Source organism: Ceratotherium simum, chromosome 25 (genome assembly GCF_057802395.1).
Source record: "Ceratotherium simum simum isolate JZ-2026a chromosome 25, ASM5780239v1, whole genome shotgun sequence".
Classification (NCBI taxonomy): domain Eukaryota; kingdom Metazoa; phylum Chordata; class Mammalia; order Perissodactyla; family Rhinocerotidae; genus Ceratotherium; species Ceratotherium simum.
This window is the reverse complement of record NC_141924.1, coordinates 47,520,553-47,544,004: the sequence shown is the minus strand read 5'-3', so window position 1 is coordinate 47,544,004 and position 23,452 is coordinate 47,520,553. Positions and strand designations below refer to the sequence as shown.

The following is a 23,452-nucleotide window of genomic DNA, read 5'->3' as shown; positions in this document are numbered from 1 at the left end:
AGTCAGGAAGAGGTAAATAGGAACTCTCTAGGAAAAAAGTGTAAGTATCAATTAACATTAGACTTTGATTAAGTAGAGTAACCAGTAAAATAATAAAAATAATATTTACAACTGGAAAACTAACAGAAGAAAACTTTGAAAAATTAAATCAATTCAAAGAGAGAAAGAAATCAATACATAGAAAAGGCATAGCAAACAAAGATTTAATCTCAAATACATCAATAATTACATCAACTGAAAATAGACTAAATGCTTCCCTTAAAATATAGTCAGTTTTTCTAAGAAATATATCTAAATATTAAGAATACAAAAATATTTTTAATGAGAAAATATTGTATGAGAAAATATACGGTATGTAAACTCTACCCCAAAATAAACAAATATAACTGTTAATATCACAGTAGATTCTAAGGCAAAAAGTATTACTACAGATAAAAAGGAAGGCTTACTAAAGATAGAAAATTCAATTCAAAACATAAATAACAATTTTAAATTATATACACCTAATAATTGGCAGAACCACAAGAAAATAGTCAATGCTACAAACTAGGAGATGTAATAAACAATGGGAGCACAGATAATGATAAACTATGTCAGTAAATTTAATCCTCTACATACGTCAAAAAACATTTTATTTAAACATGAAATGTTGAAAGCTTTTCCTCTGTTATTGGCAATAATGAAAGGTTGCCCACTGTCATTACTCCTATTCAATAGTATATGGAGGTCTTAACTAATGCCTAAAAAATTCTATATTCATATTTTATATCTAAATCAAAAATTATAAGGATTTAAAGAAGTAACACTGCTGGTATTTATGGATGATATGTTATATAAAAAATACAGAAGAATCTACAGTTAAATTATTAAAATTAAGTTAGTTTCTCAAAGTTGCTTAAGATTAATATATTCAAATAAATTTTATTTCTACATACCACAGCAAAAAGTGAATTTTTAAAAATATAATTTTAAAAGCACTAAAATACCAAATATTAAGGATTAAGTCTAACAATACATATGCAAGGGCTTTATATAGAAGATTATAAAATGTTGCTACGAGAAATTAAAGAATACCTAAATAAATGGATAAATATACCAAGTTCATGCATTAAAAAATTGAATACTGTAATATGCCAATTCTCCACAAATTGATATGTAGATTTAAGAAATCCTAACCACAATTCCAATTGTTTAGTGGAATTTGGCAAGTGGATTCTGTAATTTATATGAATATTCAAAAGGTGAAGACTATTCAAGACACCCTTGAAAAAGAATAAGGTAGCAGGACTTTGTCTAGGTTTTCAAATATTATGATAAAACTACAGTAATTAAAATATTACGGTTTTGATGTAAGAATGGACAAACGTGCCACTTGAAGAGAACAGTATAAAAATATGCCTGCCATGTGCATACGAACACTTTAATTTTTACAAAAGTGGCACTGCACAAGCATAGGGGAATGGTAGTCTTTTTTAATAAATAATGCTGGAACACGCAGGGTGTGCGTACAGAAAAATAAAGAAGCTAAATTCTATCTCACACTGTTCACAAAAAATTAATTTCAATTGTATTATGGAACTATGAAAGGCAAATCAAAATTTTTCCTTAGAATATAGTGTCAGAAAATATCCTGATGACTGTGAAATAAAGAAGATTTATTTTTAAATTGAGATATGTAAAGCACGAATGATGAGTAAATTAGATCTAAAAAATGGGGGCCCATGAAACCCGAGTCAGGCGACTCCACCCCTCTCCCACCCCACTCTTCCTCTGGGGGAACCATACACTTCCCCTCCAGTCCGTCAACACAGAACTGGGCTGCTTTAACTTCTCAGGTTAGTGATCAGCCCTGAAATCAATCTGTGTGTGTCAATAAACAAGGAAAGCCAAAGCAAGGCGGGGACCTGAGAATACTTGTTCTTCTCCAGCTTCCAGGGCCGGAACAGTTCAACCTCGGACTTGCAGGCCCGCTCGCCTGCACAGTGGGCCCGCGGCCTTCACGGCCAGCGGGCAACGTGCCTCAGTTGGTACCAGCGTCAGCCCCCACGGCTTTTTGGCCCCCTCAGGTCTGCGCTGCCCTGCATGAGACAGAAGAACAGCCAAATTAGAATTAAAAACGTGCGACCTGAAACTTAAAATAGGCACGTGACAGCCACATCCCACACCCCTCAAGCTGGTGAGGCCCCGGCTCTTCCCACATGCCGAACTCCGCCCTCGGTCCGTGATCGGGATGTGCGGACGCTAAACGACTCTCCCGGCTCAGGAGTCAGGGTCGGGGCTTTCCACAAGGGACCTGAAGGGGATGAGCAAACCTCCCCGCCCCCAGGAAGAACACGAACATGCTGCACTGAGGCCCGGTCCCCCTCCCCCAAGCCTCTCACTTCGGGCCTGGTGGCATCGGTGCCACTCGACCAACGCCTGGATAATCCGTTGTGTCCGTTCCCTGAGTAGCATCGGTCGTAGACTGTCCTCTCCAGGGTGTCCTCGAAGCAGGGGTCCACCTGGATCAAAGTGTTGAATCCACGCTCTATTCGGGGGAGGTAGACCTCACTGGTCCTGCTCGGGGAGAAGGGATGCTCAGGTCCAGACAGCTTGGTCCCAGTCCCCGCGAGGCTACGAGGAAGGAGCCACTGTCACTTACAGGAGGTCCCAGCAGCGCCAGCTGCGGCAGGGACTGCGGTCGGGAAGGAGCATGGGGGCAATGGTAGCACTAGAGTGGGCCCTTCCCGGGGCACCTGGGCGGTTTACTCACCAAATACCGCAGCCACCAGGTCAGCCTTGGCGTAGACCAGTGAAAACTTATTAAAACCTTCCCGCTCTAAAGACCTGTGAGGAATATGGGTTTGCTCTGGCCGCTTTCCCATGGTGATCTCCAGCTGGCGTCAGGACCACGGCACGACCCCTGCGACCCGGAGAAGCAACCCAGACGGTCGGACAGGCGTTCTGCCCACGCCGCCCGGCCGGCTCCGGCGGCCTGCACCTGCTCCGTGCATCTCTCCATCCTCGCCTCTGGCCTGGCTTCCGAGCGCCGCAGACCCCGCCCTCCTGCCCGCAGGCCTCCTGGGGGCCCTCTGTCCCTCCCAGTTTCCGGCAAGTTTCCCGGCAATGGTTTGGGGGCGGGGCAGCGAGGAGAACCCCGCCTTCCCGGGCCGCGGTTCCGCTCCCACTGCCAGGAAGGATGCCCTCAGAAGAGCAGTCCACTCGGGAGACCAGCTGCCCCGGGAAGAGGAGACAGGACGGGCGCGGTCCGGCTGTCTGTGAGGGAGACGCCTGCTCCGCCTTCAACGTGCCGGGGCTTCTGGGGGCTTCCCCGCTGAGGATCCCCATAGGGCAACAGGGTGCTACCTTACCCACACCAGGAGACTGAATCAGGGAGACGCTATTCAACTTATATGTCTATGGTTCAGATCACCACGACCCACATGAAGAATCCATTAGAAGTATATAAATGCTGAGTACAACGGAAATATTCTTTGTCTTGCCTAGAGCAGTGTATTTAAATCTCTTGAGTTAAGGTTTTAAATGTTTACTCTTCAGAGAGGTAGATAAATCTTTCTTCGTAAAGGTATGTCCTTACAGCTGATATTCACATTTTCTCAGAAACCCCTTTTCGAGGATGAGCTGAGGCGGGCTGGGGACGTAGGACGGACAGAGCCTCTCTGGAAGCCCAGTCCAGGTGACTCCCCAGGACTTTGCAACATGCTACCCGCTATTTGGGGCTTTTTCTTCCCTTCTGTCTAATTCTCTTTTCCAACTTTTTCATTTTATTTTACTTTTCCTTAACCATCAGCTCTTGGTGTAATATAAAATTTCAACCATTTAAAATCTCATTTACAGGGGCCGGCCTGGTGGTGCAAGCAGTTAAGTGCACACGCTCTGCTGCGGTCACGCGGTGTTTGCTGGTTCTGATCCGGGCGCACTGATGCACCGCTTATCAAGCCATGCTGTGGTGGCGTCCCATATAAAGTAGAGGAAGGTGGGCATGGATGTTAGCCCAGGGCCAGTCTTCCTCAGCAAAAAAAGAGGAGCAGTGGCAGATGTTAGCTCAGGGCTGATCTTCCTCACAATAAATAAATAAATAAATAAATAAATAAAGTCTCATTTACAGAAGTTATTTATTCCCTATTTTACTTTGTCTTGGAGGTGGAGGGTTGCTCTATTTCCAAGGGCATTTGTTCACTTCATTGTTCATGTATTTCCTCCCGTTTTTAAAGACCGGAAGCATTTAACATAGGACTCTAGATTTTATTTAAACTTTAAATTCTATATAAACTTTAAATTCTGTTATTTAAACCATAAGTGCTATACCAAACTATTCACACAGCATAAGGGAAGGTTAAAAATATTAAACACGAAAGGCCTCCAAAACTGGCAGATTGAAACACACAGCATTTATCAGACACCCTGCCAAAATCCCTCTAAAATGACAGCAAAAAGATTATCAAAAGACATAATGCACGAGGATAAAGAATGGATGGAAAGGGGCCGGCCGGTGGCTTAGCGGTTAAGTGCGTGCGCTCCGCTACAGGTGGCCTAGGTTCGGATCCTGGGCACGCACCGATGCACCGCTTCTCTGGCCATGCTGAGGCCGCATCCCACATACAGCAACTAGAAGGATGTGCAACTATGACATACAACTGTCTACTGGGGCTTTGGGGGGAAAAAAAAAAAAGGAGGAGGACTGGCAGTAGATGTTAGCTCAGAACCGGTCTTCCTCAGTAAAAAGAGGAGGATTAGCATGGATGTTAGCACAGGGCTGATCTTCCTCACAAAAAAAAAAAAATGAATGGAAAGAAGGCAACAAAATATATATATATATCTATAGGAAGCTAGAAAGCAGGTGAAAGTGTGGTATTTGATTAAGACCAGAAAAAGCTGCAAACTAATCTTTGAAGATGGTTGACTTTTTCTGTAGAATTCCAATCTGCCTCAGAAATGAGAGGCATCAAGTACCTCTGAAAGTGGGGATGATGGTAGAAGAATTAGTTGAAAGGCTATATAAGAGGCAGAAAGACGCCCTCCCACCCCATTCTGTTCCTGACCCTGACAGAAGGCCTATCTGAAACAGACTGGAAGAACCAGCAAGGTTCTGGACTCTGGGTCAGTGGGTGCTGTGAGAGCAGAGGGGAGCCAGAGCAAACAAGATTAACACAACTCCTCTGTCCCCACTGGCTCACAGAGCCTGGGACACCGGTTTATACCTTCCAGGCAGAGAAGTGGATGATTCCTCGCAGGTGAAACTGATTAGTCCAAGAAAACACAAACAAACAAAAACCCTGATACTGACACTGGGGAGAAAGGGCCTCTCTACTTAGTTTCCTCTGTGACCAGCAACCCCTGGGAACAAGGCTCCACTCTAAAGACAGGGAGGGGGTGGGCCAGTAATCTATGTTTTAAAACTTGCCCTCCAGGTGATTTTGCTGTAGTTAAAGTTTACAAACTATTGAGATAGATTATTTTACAATGTAGCCCTTGAGTCAACAAGACTAGAGCCCTGCTCACAAGCTGCCAATCAAGTTTTTTAGAGATCAACTCTTTTTTTTTTTTTTTTAAAGATTTTATTTATTCAGTTTTTCCCCCCAAAGCCCCAGCAGATAGCTGTACGTCATAGGTTCACATCCCTCCAGTCGCTGTACGTGGGACTCGGCCCTGCGTTGGACGGAGAAGTGGTGCCTCGGGGCGCCCCCGGGATCCGAACCCCGGGCCGCCAGCATCAGAGCGCGCGCACTTAACCGCTAAGCCACGGGGCCGGCCCTGGAGATCAACTCTTATACAGAAACAGCCACATAGCATGAGCAGATGCTGCAAGAAAATCTCTAACATAAAAGAGAAAAAAAGAAATCTGTGAAAATAGAAACAATGTCGTAAACAGAAGAAAACTTCAAAAGGCGAATTCAGATCTTCTGAAAGATAAAAGAAGATATTACATTCATGAAATAAGAATATATTATAAAAAAGAATATTCAAAAACTAAAAGAGAGAGGTTTATAAAATAGGAAAGATAAGAAAAATAAGAACAATCTAGAAGATTCACCATAGCAATATAGCAATCAATTAACAGAGATTTCAGAAAATAAGAGCAGAGAACATGTTCAGGAGGAAATTATCAAAGAAATAGTTCAAGAAATTTCCCAGAATTGAAAGGGCCTGTGCTTTCAGATAGAGAAGGCACACTGACTGCCCCATGCCATGGATAAAAGAAAATTACACTGCCACTTTATCAGGACACTAAAGGACAAAGAGAAGGTGCAAAACACCTACAGACAGAGACAGAACAAGAAAATAGCACATAAAAGGAATGGAAACCTATTCTGTATGATACTATAACAGTGGATATTATACACTTATTAAAGCCCAAAGAGTGTACAATACTAAGAGTGAACCATAATGTAAACTATGGACTTTGGGTGATAACGATGTGTCAATCTAGGTTCACTAATTGTTAACAAATGTACCACTCTGGTGTGGTATGTTGATAATGCAGGAGGCTGTGTTGTGTTGTGTAAGGGGGGAGGGTGGTATATGGGAACTCATGGCTCAATTTTGCTGTGAACCTGCTCTAAAAACTAAAGTCAAAAAATAAAAGGAATGGACATCAGAATGGCATCTCACTTCTCTAGCAATGTTAGAGGCCAGGAGACAATGGAGAATTGCTTTAAAAATTCTGAAAGAAAATTATTTAAAACTCAGAATAATATAACCCAGCCAAACTATGGACAGATGGAGAATTTAAAACATTTTTAGACAGCCAAAGTGTCAAAACATTTACCTCTCATGAACAGGAGGATGTAGTCCACCAAAAGAAGCCGACTGATAAAAGACTCCATTCAGAGAATGCACAGCCAATGCACCGCAGTCTCTAAAGGTAGTTGCGGTCAAGGACTCAGATCCCCTGCCCGGTCAAGCTCTTTCCAATATTTACATTCCTGGGTCTCTATCTGAGGCCTTGGGCAGAGGTCTTCTTCAGGAGCATCTGCTGAGGTGTCCTCATGGGGTGAGGGGTGTGGGGAGGAAAGGGGGAAATGATGAAGACACTTTTCCTCGCTCTGACTCAGTATCTAGTACTTTTCCACTCAGAGCTCTCCCCCTTTTCCCTCCCCCTCTGTCTCCCACCCACCCCAGGGTCCATTAAACCGCTAGAGCCTTTTATTTTCCCTCAACTGTGAGATGACGCCCATGTCAGTGCTGATTTACCTGACCTCGTTCGCTGAGACAAATGGAACACAGGGAGGCTCTGGTTTTAGCCTCTTGCTTATACAGTTTCAGTAAGTGATTAAAAGTTTAACTCTTCTTTTTGGCTTGTTGCTTTAATTGGCTACTCCAACACCTGGCAGCTCCGTTCTCTCTCTCCCAGCTAAGCTGTGCTCCTGACAGCCTCCTTTCCTATGCATCCCTAACTGCAATTTTCCATGGGTGACCTAGACAAGCTCTGGAGGTTTGTAACTCAACTTCATGGGAACCATGAAAAACTCATTGCCTTACCCTGGACCCAGCTGCAAAGGCTTATCCCCTTTGTCCTAAGGCAATAGCTGCCACTGCAAAACTTGATGCTTCTGCTGAACTGGTTCTTGGCTCTCACCTGACCTAACGGGTCCTCAGGCAGTACAGATATTTCTAGTGACTGAGCACACACACTTTCAAACAGCCTTGTAACTTCTCATGAGACTTTGTTACATTCTCCCTCTCACATTACTCTTCACTGCTCCAATATCCTGAATCTTGCCACTTATCTGCCCCTACCAGAAGAAGGGGAACCTCACGACTGTCTTACTTCAGGGACATTTCTGTACCTCGCTCAGATTTATTAGAGGCTCCCCTTGAGAACCTGACCTAACATTGTTGATGTATCACGTCTCAAAACTGAGAGTGGATGTTATCAAGCAGGACACGCTATCACTAATTTAAGCTCTCCTTTAGAGTATAGTCATCTACCTGAGGAAAAAAATCAGCCCAGATGGTAGAACTTATTGCATTTACTAGAGCCTATCAACTAGCCAAAGACCTCAGAGTAAACATATACGCTGATAGCAGGAAGGCTTTTGGAGTAGTACATGACTTTGGGATGCTTTAGAAACAAAGGAGGATGCTTTGGAAACAAATGTTTTATGACGTTTTCTTCTCTACTGAAAACCCTACAAAACATGAACAAGTTAAGGAACTTTTAGATACAATCCTAATTCCTAGAGAGGGGGCTATTATAAAGGTTGAGGCCCATGTAAAAAGAGAGAATATGGAAGCTAAAGGAAATGCTCTAGGACATCATTTTGCCAAATAAGCCACTTTAACCAAGGTTATGATCCTACCCGAACCTTCAAAGCATAAATATCTGGAGGGATTCAAAGAAGACATAATAAAATATCAAAATTTAGCCCCTGATTTTGAAAAGGAGGAATGGAAAATTCCGGTTGTACCCTTCACTCAGATAATCTCCTGCACTCTCAAGATGGCCACTTGGTGGTTCCAGATGGTCTCACATGGATAGTAGCTTACTTTCTCCAAGAAACTATCCATCATGAAATAGACACTGGTTATCTTAAATCAACATTGATGGAGAAAAGTTTAAAAGACAATGGAGGTTATTTTCAAATTATGTGTCACCTTCAACAACACACTCCTGAAAAGACTGTACAGGTGACATGGCCAGGAACCAAAGCCTCGAGGGCCCTCTGAGCTCCTTCAGAGGGACTGTCCAGTTTTCACCCTCCAAGGCATTTGAATATGTTTTATTTACTGTGTGTCTATTTTCAGGATGAGTTGAAATATTTCCTTGCTAAAAAGCTGCAGCCTTCACAGTCACAGAAGAGCTGCTTGATTTTGAGTTTCCAACCTGGTGGCATCCCAACTGGAACATCAAGTGATTGAGGCACACACTTTACAGAACCTTTATAAAAGAACTTTGTAAGGTGTTATCTCTTACTCAAACACTACAATTTCTGGGAAGGTTGAAAGGATAAATGGCATACTTAAATTAAAATAAGCAAAACTTTCAGAAACCCTTGAGCTCCCTTGACCAAAGGCACTCTCACTAGCCCATATGGTCATACAGTCTACTCCCTCCAGGACACACTGCTTATCTTCCCATGAACTGGTAACTGGAAGGCCCATGCATTTAGAGATTTCATCTCCAATATTAGACTCTGCCAACTGCATGTAGATATGGCAAAATATTGCAAGGGACTCACGTACTACACCCAGTCCTATCACCAAAATGTTAGGACCACCTTCCCACAATGTCTTCCTAAACAGCCTCTTCATAATCTTCAACCAGGGTATTTCATCTATTGGAAGAGATATTGGAGGAAAGCTGCTCTTGAATCTTGTTGTAAGGGCCTTTATCAGGTACTGTTAAAAAGTAAGCAGTGAGGGGCCGGCATGGTGGCATAGCGGTTAGGTGTGTGCACTCCGCTTCCGTGACCAGGGGTTCGGATCCCAGGCGTGCACTGACACACCGCTTGTCAAGCTATGCTGTGGTGGCATCCCATATAAAGTGGAGGAAGATGGGCACAGATGTTAACCCAGAGCCAGTCTTCCTCAGAAAAAAGAGGAGGATTGGCAACAGATGTTAGCTCAGGGCTAATCTTCATCACCAAAAAAAAAAAAAAAAAAAAGTAAGCAGTGAAACTCCAGGAAGTCAATACTTGGGTTCATGTTTCACAACTAAAAAAGCAATTCAGAATTGCACACAATTGGAAAGCTAATATAGGACCTGAAACTCAGGATTCTCAGAGATCCTCCAGAAGCAAATCTTGAGAAGCAGATAGCTGGCCCAGACCTTTGGAACAAACAGATGACCACAGATAGTCCTTGGTCCACTGTTGGACCAGGACACCTATCTAATTCCTGTTTAATTTTTTATCTGCTTGTTTATAAGCATTCTTCTTATTTTCTCTAGACCCCTTTGTTGTCATCCACCCATAATGGCCCTTTTTCTCTTTTTTTCCCTCCTTATTATAATTGTTAGGTCAGAACATATCATTCTAATGCCATTCTTAGATTATTTTGAACAATAACCACCGCCCTCAATCATATTGACTGCTGGATATGCTATCCCTCACCAGACCCCCATGATAAAAACAATAGAATTTATCATGGCAGCTGATGGTGTTTCCACTTGCACCTACATGGACAATTGACCTTAAACAAATCAACCTATGATTTTGCTAGTGTTCCTCCCACCCAGAAAAACCTTACAGAAGATTTTACAGAACATTATTACAACGTATTGATTGACCCAAGATAATTCTAAATTTGGATTCAACAACATTCATAGAGCTACGGGCCAAATACTACTTGGAAGAGAATAATAGAGATCCAAATATGTAGCCCAGGTAATGTAACGCCTTGGTTCCAATTTCACCTTATGAACTCTCTATTTCCCAGATTTCCATGCACCCCTACTGGATACTACTTCCTTTGTGGCCAGAATGCCTGGTCCTATTTGCCTCAGACTAACATCTCATGCTGGAAATTCTGACTCAGATATGAGCTGCAAGATGAGGCCACCCTTGATTATTCAGGTACATTATCTAGGAGAATTACTGACTCATTGTTTATGAGAACAGTCAGAGCAGTATCCCCATCAGTAAGAACCATACAAATAGAAAAAACTGAAATAAACCTACCACTAACTCTGGCAGAAGTTATTAATGATACTACCTCTGCCCTAGATGGAGTAAAGATCAGTCTCAACTCATTGGCATGAGTAGTGATGGACAACTGCATTGCTCTAGATTTCTTATTGACTATTCTTGGCGGCATCTGTGCCGTTGCTAATTCTTGTTGATGTGCTTGGATCAATGAAACAGACAAGGTGGAATAAGCTATATAACGCCTGAAGGAAAAAGTTATTTGCCTCTCTAAGATTGATCCTCATGGTCTATGGAATTTGTTCTCTTGGCCTGGGTGGGACAATTAGGATTCCTGGTCCCAAAGCATCTTACGTTAATTGTTAATTGTTTTCGTTTTTGTCATAGTGGTCACAATGATGATCCATTGCATCTGTTAAAGAGAAACCAAAATGGAGGTCACAGTTTGAATATACCCCTAGACAAACACTCATAGTCACATAACCAAAACTTAAAACTGTCTTGATTTTCCTGAAATGCTGACTCTGACCTTAAACAGAACTTAAGTTTTCTTCATGTCAGCATGACCTTATAGCTTCCTAGCTAATCAGCTATGAACAAGCAAGCTTATGTAGCACCACTACCCTAAAAGGAATGTAAGTTTCTAGTAGCCAGTCACAATACAAACAATGTACTTCCTCATTCATGCTTTATAAACTGAGCTGTAACGGCTGAGAGCAGAACTTCAAGCCACTTTTTGTTTGGAAGTCTCTCTGTTTGCAAACAGTTTGTTTCTCACTCAATAAAATATTCATCTCAAGTAAAGCTCTCTGAATTTTCTTTTGACACATTCTATCCAGAGTCTTAAATGCTTCTATACAGTCACTCTTCTTCAGATGATCTCTATGATGACACAACAAAAAGGGCAAGAAGATCTTGTAATACAGTTGACCATGAAGACAACTGAATGATCTCTAAGCAGATCTGGATTTCTAGCTTTTCCTGAATTGGTCAACCTCTCATAGACGAGAGAATGGCCAAGAGCAGGGACTGAGAGACTAAATATATAAATGGACAAGGGCCAGACCAAATATCATAAATAGAACTCTGACCCACAATCTGCAGCACTCAGTCTAGGAAGCTAAACAACCCCTATGGTAATCAACACAAATGGCCAGGACTTGATTAATAACTGACAGCTCCCCCAACTTTTGCCTTAATTTCAATTTAGAACCGACTGGAGAAAGCCAAATATTCACCCCTAACCAATCGCATATAATGCTCTACTTCTAGATAGCCCAGCTACAGCTTCCCCACGCCAACAACCTCCTCCTTCAGGCATACCTGAAGCCTTCCCTTTTTCCCTCTATAAAGTTTTCCTGCTCCTCTGCCTGCCTTTGAGTCTCTGCCCAACACAAGTGATGGTGGCTGACTCCCTTGCTATAGCAAGCTCTGAATAAAGAGCCTTTGTTTGTTCCCATTTGGTGGTCTTTGTTTCTTTTCACATAAGATAACTCATGATTTGCTATTTGTTGAAGCTGTGTAATGAGTATATGGGCATTCATTTGTACTATCCTCTCTACTTTTGTATATGTTTGAAATTTCCCACAATAAAAAATTTAAAATATTTCAAAAATATAAATGTCATTAAAGATGGAAAAAACAACAGAGAATGATTCTAGATTAAAAGAGACTAGAGACATGATAAGTCAATGCAATGTATGCTCCTTGATTGGACTAGAGATTTTTAAAAATTTTATAAAATACATTATTGGAAAAATTGGGGAAATTAAAATTGGACTGTATACTAGACAAGACTATTGGATCAATGTTAGCTTTTCTGAGTGAATAATTTTATATGGTTATGTAGGAGAACGTCTTTGTTCTTAGGAGATAATGTGGAAGTACTTGGGGTAAAGCGTCATGATGACTGCAATTTAACTCACAAATAGTTCATGAAAAAGTCTATGTAGGTAGAGAGATAAAATAAATGAAGCGAAATGTTAACAACTGGTGAAACTAGATGAAAGGTATAGAATATAAATTTAATGTTCTTACAATTTTTCCATAGGTTTAAAGTTTTTCCAAATAAAAATATAGTGGGAAAAGAGTATAATAAAATACGTGTAATATTACAAAAAAAGTAAAAGCAAAAATTCCCAGATACTTATATACATTTTTTTAAATGAAAGGATAATCCAAAACCCAATAATAGTTAACTAATATCGAGGAGGAGGGTACAGGATAGATGAGAGGGGACTGAAAACTAGGTTTTTCTGAATAGGTATTGTCCATAATAAAATCTTCTTAAAATGTACTTTGTAAATTATCCTTATATTCTAAATAGGCTGTCAGCGAAGATTTTCATTTACTTTACTTGAATGTTATTTAGTAGTATGGTATAATGTCTCCTTATTTATTTATCCATCCATCCATGCATCCATCCATCTGAGGGAACTAGTGTATAGTTACTGTTTGTAAATGCTCCCAAACATTAGAAGAATGTTCTCTATTGTTCAGAACTATTAGGCCTTTGTGTATTCTTTTTCTGCATGTTTGATCCTACTATGACAATGATTTGTTAAATATCTCCTTACTAGTGTACTTTCCTCATTTTAATCATTTTTTCTAACTATCTGTGACATACATACATTTTGATGTTAATATTTGGTGCAAAAAATTAACATTATGTCTTTATTAGGCTTGGTAACATTTCTCATTGTATAGAGATTTTATCTTCAGAGTTGAAGATTACAAGAAGTGAAGTAATGAAAAATAAAGCTTCTCAATGAGAAATTACAAAACCAATTAATTCACATACTTCACTGTCTGAAGCCAAATCCCCTCAGACTGGTTCCTTCAGGACTAAGCAGAGAAAATAAAAGCATGTGATGTGCTGAAAGTCTTCTTGGTAGTCTTTTTGTTTGATTGTTTCTACTTTATGGGGTGCAGAGAGTTTAAATAACTTGAATTCAGTCACACAGCTAGAAAGCGTTGGAGCCAGTATTCAAACCCTGCTCCCTCAATCAGAGTCAAATCAGGAAGCCTTGGAGGTAAAAGAATGACAAAACTGGTTCATTTTGGCAGATTCGGCTAAATCCTAAAAACTTTGTGATTCTGTTTAGAAGCTGGCATGGTGTCAGTAAATAAAACTCAGGGCTTGCCAAATGTAGGAAACTTTATATGGGGTCTCTGCATAAAGCCAGGACTCCAAATGACTATACTTCTGAAATCAGAGATAAACTTTGCCATCCAGATGGGAATGGCAAAGGAATTTGTCTTGACCTTGCCTTGCTCAAGTATGTCTTGACCTAATAATTAATTACCACAAATCAGCCTTGTAGCTAACTCATGCTACATGTAGAAGTCTGAAAAATTTCAAGGAGATAATTTGAAGTGGACTTAGGTCGGATGTATCCTCAAGAGAATGGCTCAAGCAAAAAATTATCAATTTATAAAAGGATAAAATTATCTCCCTACCTTACACCCAATTAAAAAAAAAAAACCAGAAGGTTCAAGGATTTAAATATTAAGACAGAAACTTCAGCATTCTCAGTAGAAAGTATAGTGAATATCTTTAGACCTCAGGGCAGGAAAGATTTCTTTAGCAAGACACAGAATGCACTTACTGTAAAGACTAATAAATCTGACTATATTAAAATTAAGAATTTTATTCATTGAAAGACACCTTAAAGAAAGTGAAAATTTAAACTAAGAAAATATTCACAATACCCACAACTGAAAAAAGATTAGTAAGAGATTGAGAGAGACTACATAAAAGGGAGAACTTTCACCATTACTTCATATCTTCAAGACTTTTTTTACAATGTGCATGTATTATGTTGATTTCTTAAATTGAAGAAATAAAAATATCCGCTAAAGTTAGCTTCAATTTCTCCTTTCATAGAGATTATCTATTGATACCTGTTGACGCTTAGATGATGTGGATGAGGAAATTCAGTATATTAATACTATCCCCCTTATGTAAATGATAGAAATTTTCCATTAAAAAGATTTTAAAAAACAAACACATTATAGCTAATTGTAACAACAAAATAGTTTGCACAGCAGATGCTATCTATTCTAAAACAACTACCAAACAATATTTCTAGAAAAGCACTAGAAAAAGTATAAAAACATGCATGGCATGATACACACCAGCTTCAGGACAATGATTTCCTGTGGGAAGGGGAAGAAATGATGCTTTAGTGATACCTATTTCAGAGAAGAGAAAAGTGAGACAAATGTGGGAAAATGTTAACATCTTGTTAAACGGAGGTGGGGGCTGGGAGATGGTACATGGGTGTGAAATCCTTTATAACTTAAATTTTTAGCTAAAATTAATAACATTGGGAAGAAATGTGCATTAACACTAGTTGTCTTAGGATACTGGACATAAATGGGATTTGTCTATACTTGCTACGTTTTCTATAATGACCACCTCTGACATTTACATTTTAAAAAACGACACACTTGCTTGAATGATTTTAAAGTCCTAATCAACCAGAGTCAGAAGATAACAGGGAGCAGAAGAGAGAAAATGTAAATTCGACGAGCCTGTCCTCCGCCTGATCTATCTATCTACCTCTGGAAGGTAAGATAGAAACCTTAAAGTAGGCATTGAAAGTGACTCCCAGTCAAGGTCGCCAATACACACCACACTGCTAATCAGCTAGGTGCTGGAGCAAGGCCTTTGAGGCTAAGTGACACCTTACTTGGAGGAGATGCCCACGCACAACCTCCGAAACCTGACAAGGGCTCAAATAAATACTAGTTCAAAGTCGAAGAAGTCCCAGTGATGGGAAAAACAGGAGACCCCACCTGCCATGGGCCCGACCCACACGTGGAGAGGGCGGGCTCGCGGGGAGGGGCGGGGCCGCCAGAAACCGTAAAGGGCTGGACGCCGCCCGGAGGCAGGGGCGGCTGCTGGGACTGGCCCCGGGGCGGGGGTGCTAGCATGGTGGACGCCGCAGGTGCTGCTGAGGCCCCGGGGGACGAATGGGCGCCCGCCCAGGCCCTGGCCGGGTGGCTGAGGTTTCCGCCGCCGCGGGCCCGCCCCCGGCCGTGGTGGTTTCCTGTGCAGGAGCTGAGGGACCCGTCGGTGTTTTACCTGGAGGCTTGGCTGGCCGACTCCATCTTCGGTGAGCGACCCCGAGGTGCTGGCGGTCTAGGCCCTCCGCTGGGAGAGAGGCCCAGCAGAGCAGCTCTCTGCGGTCCCGTCCGGGTGCGCAGACCGCGTGTGGCGCCAGGACGCCCGGCTGGCAGCTCTTCCCTCCGCAGCCAACGTTCCCTTCAAATCCAGCTCCTCTTCACCTTCGACCTCCGAGTCTCTCTTTTCCTGTTTAGGCCGAGACCAAGCCTTAATTCCAGAAATGGAGTGGATGAGCCAGGCCCTGCTGACGGTGGACACAGTTAACCCCGGGAACTTAGTCAAAATCACCATCTTTGGACAGCCCCATGTTCAAAATCGGGTGAAGAGCGTGCTGCTGGGCCTCGCGTCCTGGCACCGGGAACATCGTGCCCGAGGTGAGAGTCTTTGAAAACCTGCATGAGGAGGGAGCCACTGGTGAACCACTTGGCCATACCTGGCTTCCCTACAGCCTCTCCTACCTTCCCAAAACGTTTTGCAGTTTTCTAAGTCCAGTATGCTGCACGCAGCCCCTGGGCATCCCTTTGTGAGAGGAGTCCAAGTAGGACCTTGGGAACGTAAACTGAGATCTGACTCATTCAGGCCCATCACTACCCATGCCACCCTCAGCTTGGTTACGCCCTTGTTTGCAGATCCCAGGTTCAAGCCTCCACCCTGAGAAATGATGTTCCCGCCTCCCGCCTCTCCTCCACCCCAATAACAGAGCAGTTTAAAACAGCGAGCATTTTTCCTTATCCAGTTGAGAAGATGGAACAGCTTGAGGAGTTCTTGAAGGCCCGTGCATCACGTCTCCAGACTCCCCAGCATCCTGTTGCATAAGTATTGTCAGCAGCATTGTGAGAACAGTCCTGCCTCTGCTACTAAAGTTAAAGAGAAGCTGGTATTCATAATCTCAACCTTCTTTTTCCCTGTGTCTCGATGGGTAGTGGTTTGATTGTTTTGATGCAAACATGCGTTTATAGTGCCATTCTAGTAAAGAAGTAAATTTCCTTTTTGTTCAACGGCATAAAGATCTTTGCTCACTTAAATTAAGCAAATTTGTGAAAGATTGACTGTTCATTCATGTCCCCATGTGACAAGTGGGTAAAAGGCTGATAGGTAGTGATTTTATTTTTGTTTTTTTCCTTAGTTTCTACCGTTTTGAAACTATTAACCTTTTTATGATTTTGTGGTCAGAGTCAGGCCCTCAAGTACAGGGGGCAGAGATGCAGGGGCAATCTGCTTTGGGTTTTTTGCATTATTTGTTTACAAACTTTAAAATGTGTAGGCATCACCTTGAGAGCTTGCTATGAATACAATTTCCTAGGCTGCTTCTCTAGTGATTCTGATTCAGTACATTGGGCTCGTGAATTTGCATATTTAACAAGCTCGTGGGTAATACCAAAGCCTCTCTGAGGCTCTCACTTTGAAGCTGGTGGTTTGGCCCCTGAGAAGCACCAAGTGTGCCTTTTCTTCTTGGAGTGGAGCCTCCCTCCGTGCACGTGGGCGGGTGTTCCAACACACAAGCTGAGGCTATCGGCATTAATCCTGCTGGTGCTTGGATTCACCAGAGGAGAGTCGGTGTCCCGCCACGTCCGCTGTCTCCTTTTCCCCTGAGGCCTGCACAGGTGTCCTACATGGGCTGGGTCGTTTTCCTATTACCCGTTACAATGCCGTGGCCGATTTGTGCGAACCAGCTCCAACCCCCTGCTGCCTCCACTTGCAGGAAGCAGAATTCTTGGAGGAGAAGTTGCCGAGAGCTCTGTGGCTTCAGACACGATGTTGCAGTTGGTATAACTCATGCCATTTCTTCCCTCTTAGCAGTAATGGATTCTAGCCATTTGCAAGGGTTTTAAGCACACACATACACAAGTCTTAAAATGTGCTTCTTTGATTAAAAATGATATTGAACGTTTTCCTACTTCACATTTTTGTAAAATGCCTTTATATTTTTCTTTATTCATTTTTATCAACTTCTTTCAACCCTGAAGATAAGGACTTTTATTATCTGTATAAGCTTTGTGACAAATAATTGTCCATTATAACCAATATTTTCTACCCCTTTGCTTCTCAAAGTTTTTACATGTGAAAAATTTTTCTTCTGTGTAGTTAAACCCACTATTGTTCTCTGTGTGACTTCCCTCTCATCCCCACCTCTTACTTTTAAGCTTAGGAACTCTTGCTTTTTCTCCTGCAGAAATTTCATAAATATTTCTACAGGTTTTTTTCTAGTGGGATTTCTACAAAACCACCATTGGACATTTTTGACTGTTACTTGGAGGAAGGGTTATGTTCAAACTTATTCCAATTTTCCAAAAATTATCCAAAATTAAATTACTAAATGGTCCTGCCCTCCCTCCATTCTTGATGTACATTAACATGTTGAGTCCTATCTGCAGTCTCGCAGAATGGGACTGCATTTGGAGATGGGGCCTTTAAAGAGGTGATTAAGGTAAACTGAGGTCAGGTGGGTGGGCCCTCATCCAATGTGACTGACCTCTTCATAAGAAGACGAAATACGGACACATATGTGAGTGCACAGAGGAAAGACCATGTGAGGACACAGCGAGAAGGCGGCCATCTGTGAGCCAAGGAGAGAGGCCTCAGAAGAAACCAAACCTGCTGACACCTTGATCTTGGACTTCTAGCCTCCAGAACTGTGAGAAAATATCTGTTGTTTAAGCTACCCAGCCTGTTAGTTATGGCAGCCCTAGCAAACGAATACATTTAATGTTTTTTTTCCTGTGTTCCCCTTCATCCGTAGGCCAATACAATGTTTTTACTACCTTCATAACCTTGTAATATCTAACAAGCAGTTGCTCTGTCACTCTACCTTTCAGAATTTGGGGGTAATATTAACTATGTGTTTATTAGAGTTTGTATCACACACTAGGCCCCGTGCCAAGCACCTAACTAGGATGCTTGGAGCATAAGAGACTTGCTAAGGTCATAGAGCAAGGATGTGGGGGTGAGTGAGATTTGAACCAACACATTGATTCTAGGATCCAGACTCCTGCCTCTACATTATACTTTCCCATTTGCTTTTATTTTTCACCGCAGCTGAATTTAGGCTCATTTCTCAATGTTTTTATTTCTTTTTAGGAGGAATTAGAAGAAACCTCTTAATTTGTGAAGAATCCACAATATTCTATTGAGGGACAAGACAATGTTTTATCTAACAAGTTGCTAAAGTAGAGATATTTACTAGTACCACACCCAAAATAAAAATAGCATTTTTTCTGATAAATGTACTTACATGCTCAGTGTTTTTTAAAAATAAGGCAATATATTAAAATAATTACTCAATCTCACTGCCCATATGTTACCTTCAGGTACTAATATTTTTCTCTTAGTAAACATTTTATTGATACATAGCATTCATATAAAAACATGCACATCCAAAGTGTGAAAAAATTCATCAAACAATGCAAAGAAAACACATCCACTTAGCCAGCACCCAGGGAAGAAAAGACATTACCAGCAGTCCAGAAGCCTCCATTTGCATCCTTCCCAAGGATAACTACTGTTCAGACTTAAATGGAATTTGTTGTAAGATTTATCCATGTTGCGAATAGTTCCAGTTCCATTGTATGAGTAAACCATAATTTAGTTTTCTGTTGATGTAGATTTTGATTGTTTCCTGTTTGGGTCTATAATGAATAACGCTACTACGAAAATTCTCATACATGACTTTTGGTACATACACAGATGCATTTCTATTGAATATATATCTAGAATTAAAACTTCTGGGTTACAGAGTGTGCATAAGTTCAAATTCCCAAGGTGGCTGAACCAGTTTATATTCCTTCAGCAACGTATGAGACTCCCACTTGCTCTACATCTGTGTCAGCAGTCAGTCTGATAGACATGCCACTCCCCTGGTCTTTAAAGTTAGGTTTCCTTGAATTTTTAAAGTGCAAGTTTTCATACCACTACGATTAATGCATACTATTTTTTTTTTTTAACCCTAGCACCCAGCTGTTAAGTTTGCTTCCTTCCAGCCATGGCACATGCATCCCAGCCACCAGGAACATGTGAGAGGCGCTAATTATCACTACATTTGCAATCATATTACAATATGTATATATCAAATCAACATGTTGTACATCTTAAGTTTACCCAATGTTATACATCAAATATATTTTAAAAAAATGACAAAGAGGGCTCAACTGCCCCAGTGCCAGGGCCCCCTGCTGCTGCGGTTACTAAGGGAAGAGTCACCAGCACTGCTTGTGTCTCGCTCGTGTCAAACCTCACTGAAGGTCAGTGACCAGGGCAAGACTTGAGGACGACAGTAGGGTAGTCCTGGCTGTTTCTCCTAGTTTCCTCCTCCCGTGCTGCTTGCAGTGCTACAATACACCCAGCCATGGGGCCGGGTGGGAACCACGTGGTTGGCATCCCACATCACCTTGAGTAGAAACACCGCAGGCTTGACGAGGTTTCCCAATGAGGACTGACCCGAGGGGCTGGAGAGCTCTCTCACCTGGTGGAGCCAGATGTGCACGGTTAAAAACCACAAGGGAAGCACCTGCATGAGGCGGGAAAACAGCGGCCTCGGATCAGCTAGAAATCCAAGAGATCTCACCTGCCTCTGGGGAGAAATCAGCCCTGAGCAGAAATTGGCTGCTAAAGAAATGTGCCTCTCCCTCCCCTTCTACCTGCTGATTAACAGAAATTAAGGAAATTTGAATCTTGATTAAGGAAATTCAGTTCTTTATTAGAATTCTTTATATTCGTATTTGCAAATATTTAACATGAGGCAGGGGACCAAGAGCAACCCACACCGTTTTTTCTCCAGCTTCTGCAGCAGGAGCAGGACCTAGAAGAATAGGGATCCAGAGAGGGGCTTCTGCTTTAACTTGGCCTCTCCCTCATCCCCGGGCCTGAAGTGCCTTTACAAGCGAGTAACCTGGCCCAGGGTGGCGTTGGGCGAGCGCTGGGTCGCCGCCTCCCGGAAGGTGTCAGGGGGCCGCTGGTTCCCGCCCTCCTGGGCAGGGGTCTTCTTTGAGCCTGGAGGAAGGCGGTGAGGAGACCGCACCTGTGTCCGTATACTCTTTCCACAAATGGAGTCATCCGTAGGGACTGCGGAGGTGAAGCACCGGAATCTGAGAGCAGGGGGTCAATTTGGCCTTCTAGATCCCTTGCAAAAAGGAAATCCTCTCTCAGGCGAACTAAGGATAACACCGCTGCCCAAGTATAGCCAGGAAGCATCAGGATCCCTCCTGAGGAACCCAAGCCTGCCTGGGGCACCCCTCACTCTTCCCAGCCCCGTACTTTGTGCCTGGAGTTGGCGGTGATAGCCAAGTTCATGATCATCTGGGATACATCCTTGTGGTAATCAGGCTGACCAAATAGCAAGAACTCAGCCTCGCCTTCAGGCTCCCACTGATTAACGTCAAGCAGGGTCTGCGATCCCCACCTCGCCCGCCTGGGACTGCGCAAGAAACAGAGGCCTCGGAGGGGTGGGTCTTGGGAGGGGAAGGCGGCGGGAGGAGGTGGGGGTGGGGAGGGGCCTGGATTGGGACCAGGGCCACAGGACAGGCTTGCCGAGGGAATGGGCCGCATCAAGGAGACTGCATCAGCTGCCCGTCTTGGGCCCACTCACTGAAGATCGCTTCCACGAGCCAGGCCTCGAGATGAGCTGCTTTCGGACTCTTCAGGTACTCAAGAGTGGAACCAGTAGGGCCGCTTGGTGAGGTTACCAAGCACCTCGAATAGCGTCCCTTCTCGCCGCTCCAACTGCAGGAGCGTCGGAAACCGCTTGCAAGTGGCCATGCTGCGGCGGGCCTCGCAGGGAGCCGGGGGACAGCTGCAAACCCGAAGGCTGCGGTTGGGACCAGCTGCGGCAGCAGTGTCCTGGCCTGTGCCTTACTTAAAGGGTTTTTGGCAAGCCCCTCCCCATCCACGCCCTTCCCGCTGGATTACAGGCATCGCCTCCCAAACCCTACAGCCTAGACTTCCTCCCCGGATCCCGCAGGTGCGCTGGGGTGCGTGCCTGGGAAACAGCACCCTTGCGTTTGGAGGGGCGGAGCTCCTATCTTAAGGCTACCATCTGGTAAGCTGTGGCAACCTTAAGTGGGGACTCTGGGAGGTAGGGGAGATCCAACATCAGGACGATATCTTTCAGAGGAGTGAACTGATATTTGCAGGGACTCAGGTGCTTTTCAGACAGTTCTAATGGGACCAGTGTGGCATTCTTGAGAGGTTGGAGTAACTTTCTTTTTTACTCCCTAAAGTCCCAGTGCATGGTTGTATATCCTAGTTGTAGGTCCTTCTAGTTCTTCTATGTGAGCTGCTGCCACAGGATGGTGACTGACAGAAGGGTGGTATGGTTCTCCAAACAGGAAATGAACTTTGGCAGTGGAAGTGGTGAGAGCTCCAAACTGTAATTATTAGGCCATCAGGGCTGGCTGTGGAATAACTTTTTAATGGAAAATCTAATTAAAAACATAAAGCAAAAACTGCGGCACATTTGTACTGTGACAGATGGAAACTAGACTTTTGGTGATCATACATGATCAATATTTGTCTATACAGAAGTTGAAATATAATGATGTACATCTGAAATGTATATAATATAAATTGATGTTACCTCAATAAAAAAAAAATTCAGAAACGTAAAAAGGAAAAAGAAAAAGCTCAAGGAGTAAAAAAGGTATTAAAGGAAGTCCCCCACTTCCTCCTGAACCCTGACAGCTAAGTTCCCTCCCCCAAGGCCACCACATTTCCATTTTATTCCTTAACCTGTCAGAGACAGTTGAGCACACCCAACAGCACATGGTCCGTGTGCTCTGGACACCAGATGTTCCTTTGAAACATTTGCCACCTTAATTCTCTAAATAACATGATTATATTTCCATTTCTTGATTTTTCTGTCCAGGTTAGAGCATTACCTATTAACTGCCACTCCAGAAGATGAAGCTATATAGCTCTCATATCAGTTGTTGGGGTGTCGTGCCCAGACCCAGCATCAAGAGATCCCCAGAATTCAGTCAGACTCATCCTTGTGTCCTCTGTGGAAGCTCTAGGCCAAAGAAGTGTGTGAGAAATTTGCAGATGTCTGATAGGGTCAAAAGTCTTGAGATCTAAGTAGAATATGGATCAAGAGCCCAAGAAGGGCAAAATCCATTCAAAGGGTCTCAAGAGGGAGTTACAAGCTTCTGTGGGTAGGCAGAACAATTAGGTGAGTGTGTAACTGAAATCCGAAGATCTGGACTCATAACTGTCCCCTCTGGAGGTTATGGAGTCACTAACATAGCAACTATAAATTGAAATTTGAAGTCCCATCTGTATCGCCAACAAGAATTCAATTCAGGAAGCATCCCCATGAAAATCTCTAGTTGGAACTCAGTTTCTTATACCAAAATGATATAGGATGATATTGTTGTTCCTACTTGGCGTAAGAGGATACCTGTAGTTCTGTGCATGTTATTGTCATTTATGTGTGTGTGCAGATATCTTTTACTTCCTGAAGCTTCAGAATTGGGTATAGAAATACTTAAGAGAATTAAAACCATAGTATTAGTAATTGTGTTTAAAAAGAATCTGTCACTTCCATAAAATCCTAGATTATGCAAACTAATCTATAATGATAGAAAGCAGAGAGTGATTGCCTGGGGGTGGGGATGGAGGGAGGAAGGGATTGGAAAGAGGCACTAGGAAACTCTTGAGGATGGTGGAATGTGCATTATCTTGATTACAGTGATGATTGTACTGGATGTGTCTATATGTCAAAACTCGTCATATTGTACACATTTTA

At 42.7% G+C, this 23,452-nt stretch overlaps 1 protein-coding gene and 2 long non-coding RNA genes across 5 annotated transcripts; 1 reads left to right on the top strand and 2 right to left on the bottom strand.

Moving 5' to 3' along the window:
* Positions 1–191: 191 nt before the first annotated feature.
* LOC147913786 (uncharacterized) lies at positions 192–3,083 on the bottom strand. 2 transcript variants are annotated; one of them, XR_015556404.1, is made up of 3 exons: positions 2,753–3,083; positions 2,382–2,613; positions 192–2,078 (listed from the first exon to the last, which is right to left on the bottom strand). It is a non-coding gene; the product is annotated as an uncharacterized LOC147913786 (long non-coding RNA). The 2 variants fall into 2 exon arrangements; XR_015556405.1 differs by having other exon boundaries at positions 2,382–2,556; positions 2,753–3,079.
* A 7,578-nt stretch (positions 3,084–10,661) lies between these two features.
* On the bottom strand, positions 10,662–16,245 carry LOC147913785 (uncharacterized). The gene is made up of 3 exons (XR_015556403.1): positions 15,676–16,245; positions 14,724–14,780; positions 10,662–10,998 (listed from the first exon to the last, which is right to left on the bottom strand). It is a non-coding gene; the product is annotated as an uncharacterized LOC147913785 (long non-coding RNA).
* LOC101404849 (oocyte-expressed protein-like) lies at positions 15,504–19,399 on the top strand. 2 transcript variants are annotated; one of them, XR_015556402.1, is made up of 4 exons: positions 15,504–15,706; positions 15,912–16,091; positions 16,454–18,352; positions 18,796–19,399. XR_015556402.1 is itself a non-coding variant. In XM_014787988.2 (3 exons), exons 1-3 carry the CDS (start codon positions 15,523–15,525, stop codon positions 16,531–16,533), a joined length of 444 nt encoding a protein of 147 aa, XP_014643474.1. In that variant the 5' UTR covers positions 15,504–15,522; the 3' UTR covers positions 16,534–19,399. The 2 variants fall into 2 exon arrangements, 1 of the variants encoding a protein (XP_014643474.1); XM_014787988.2 differs by having other exon boundaries at positions 16,454–19,399.
* The last annotated feature ends 4,053 nt before the right edge of the window (positions 19,400–23,452 follow it).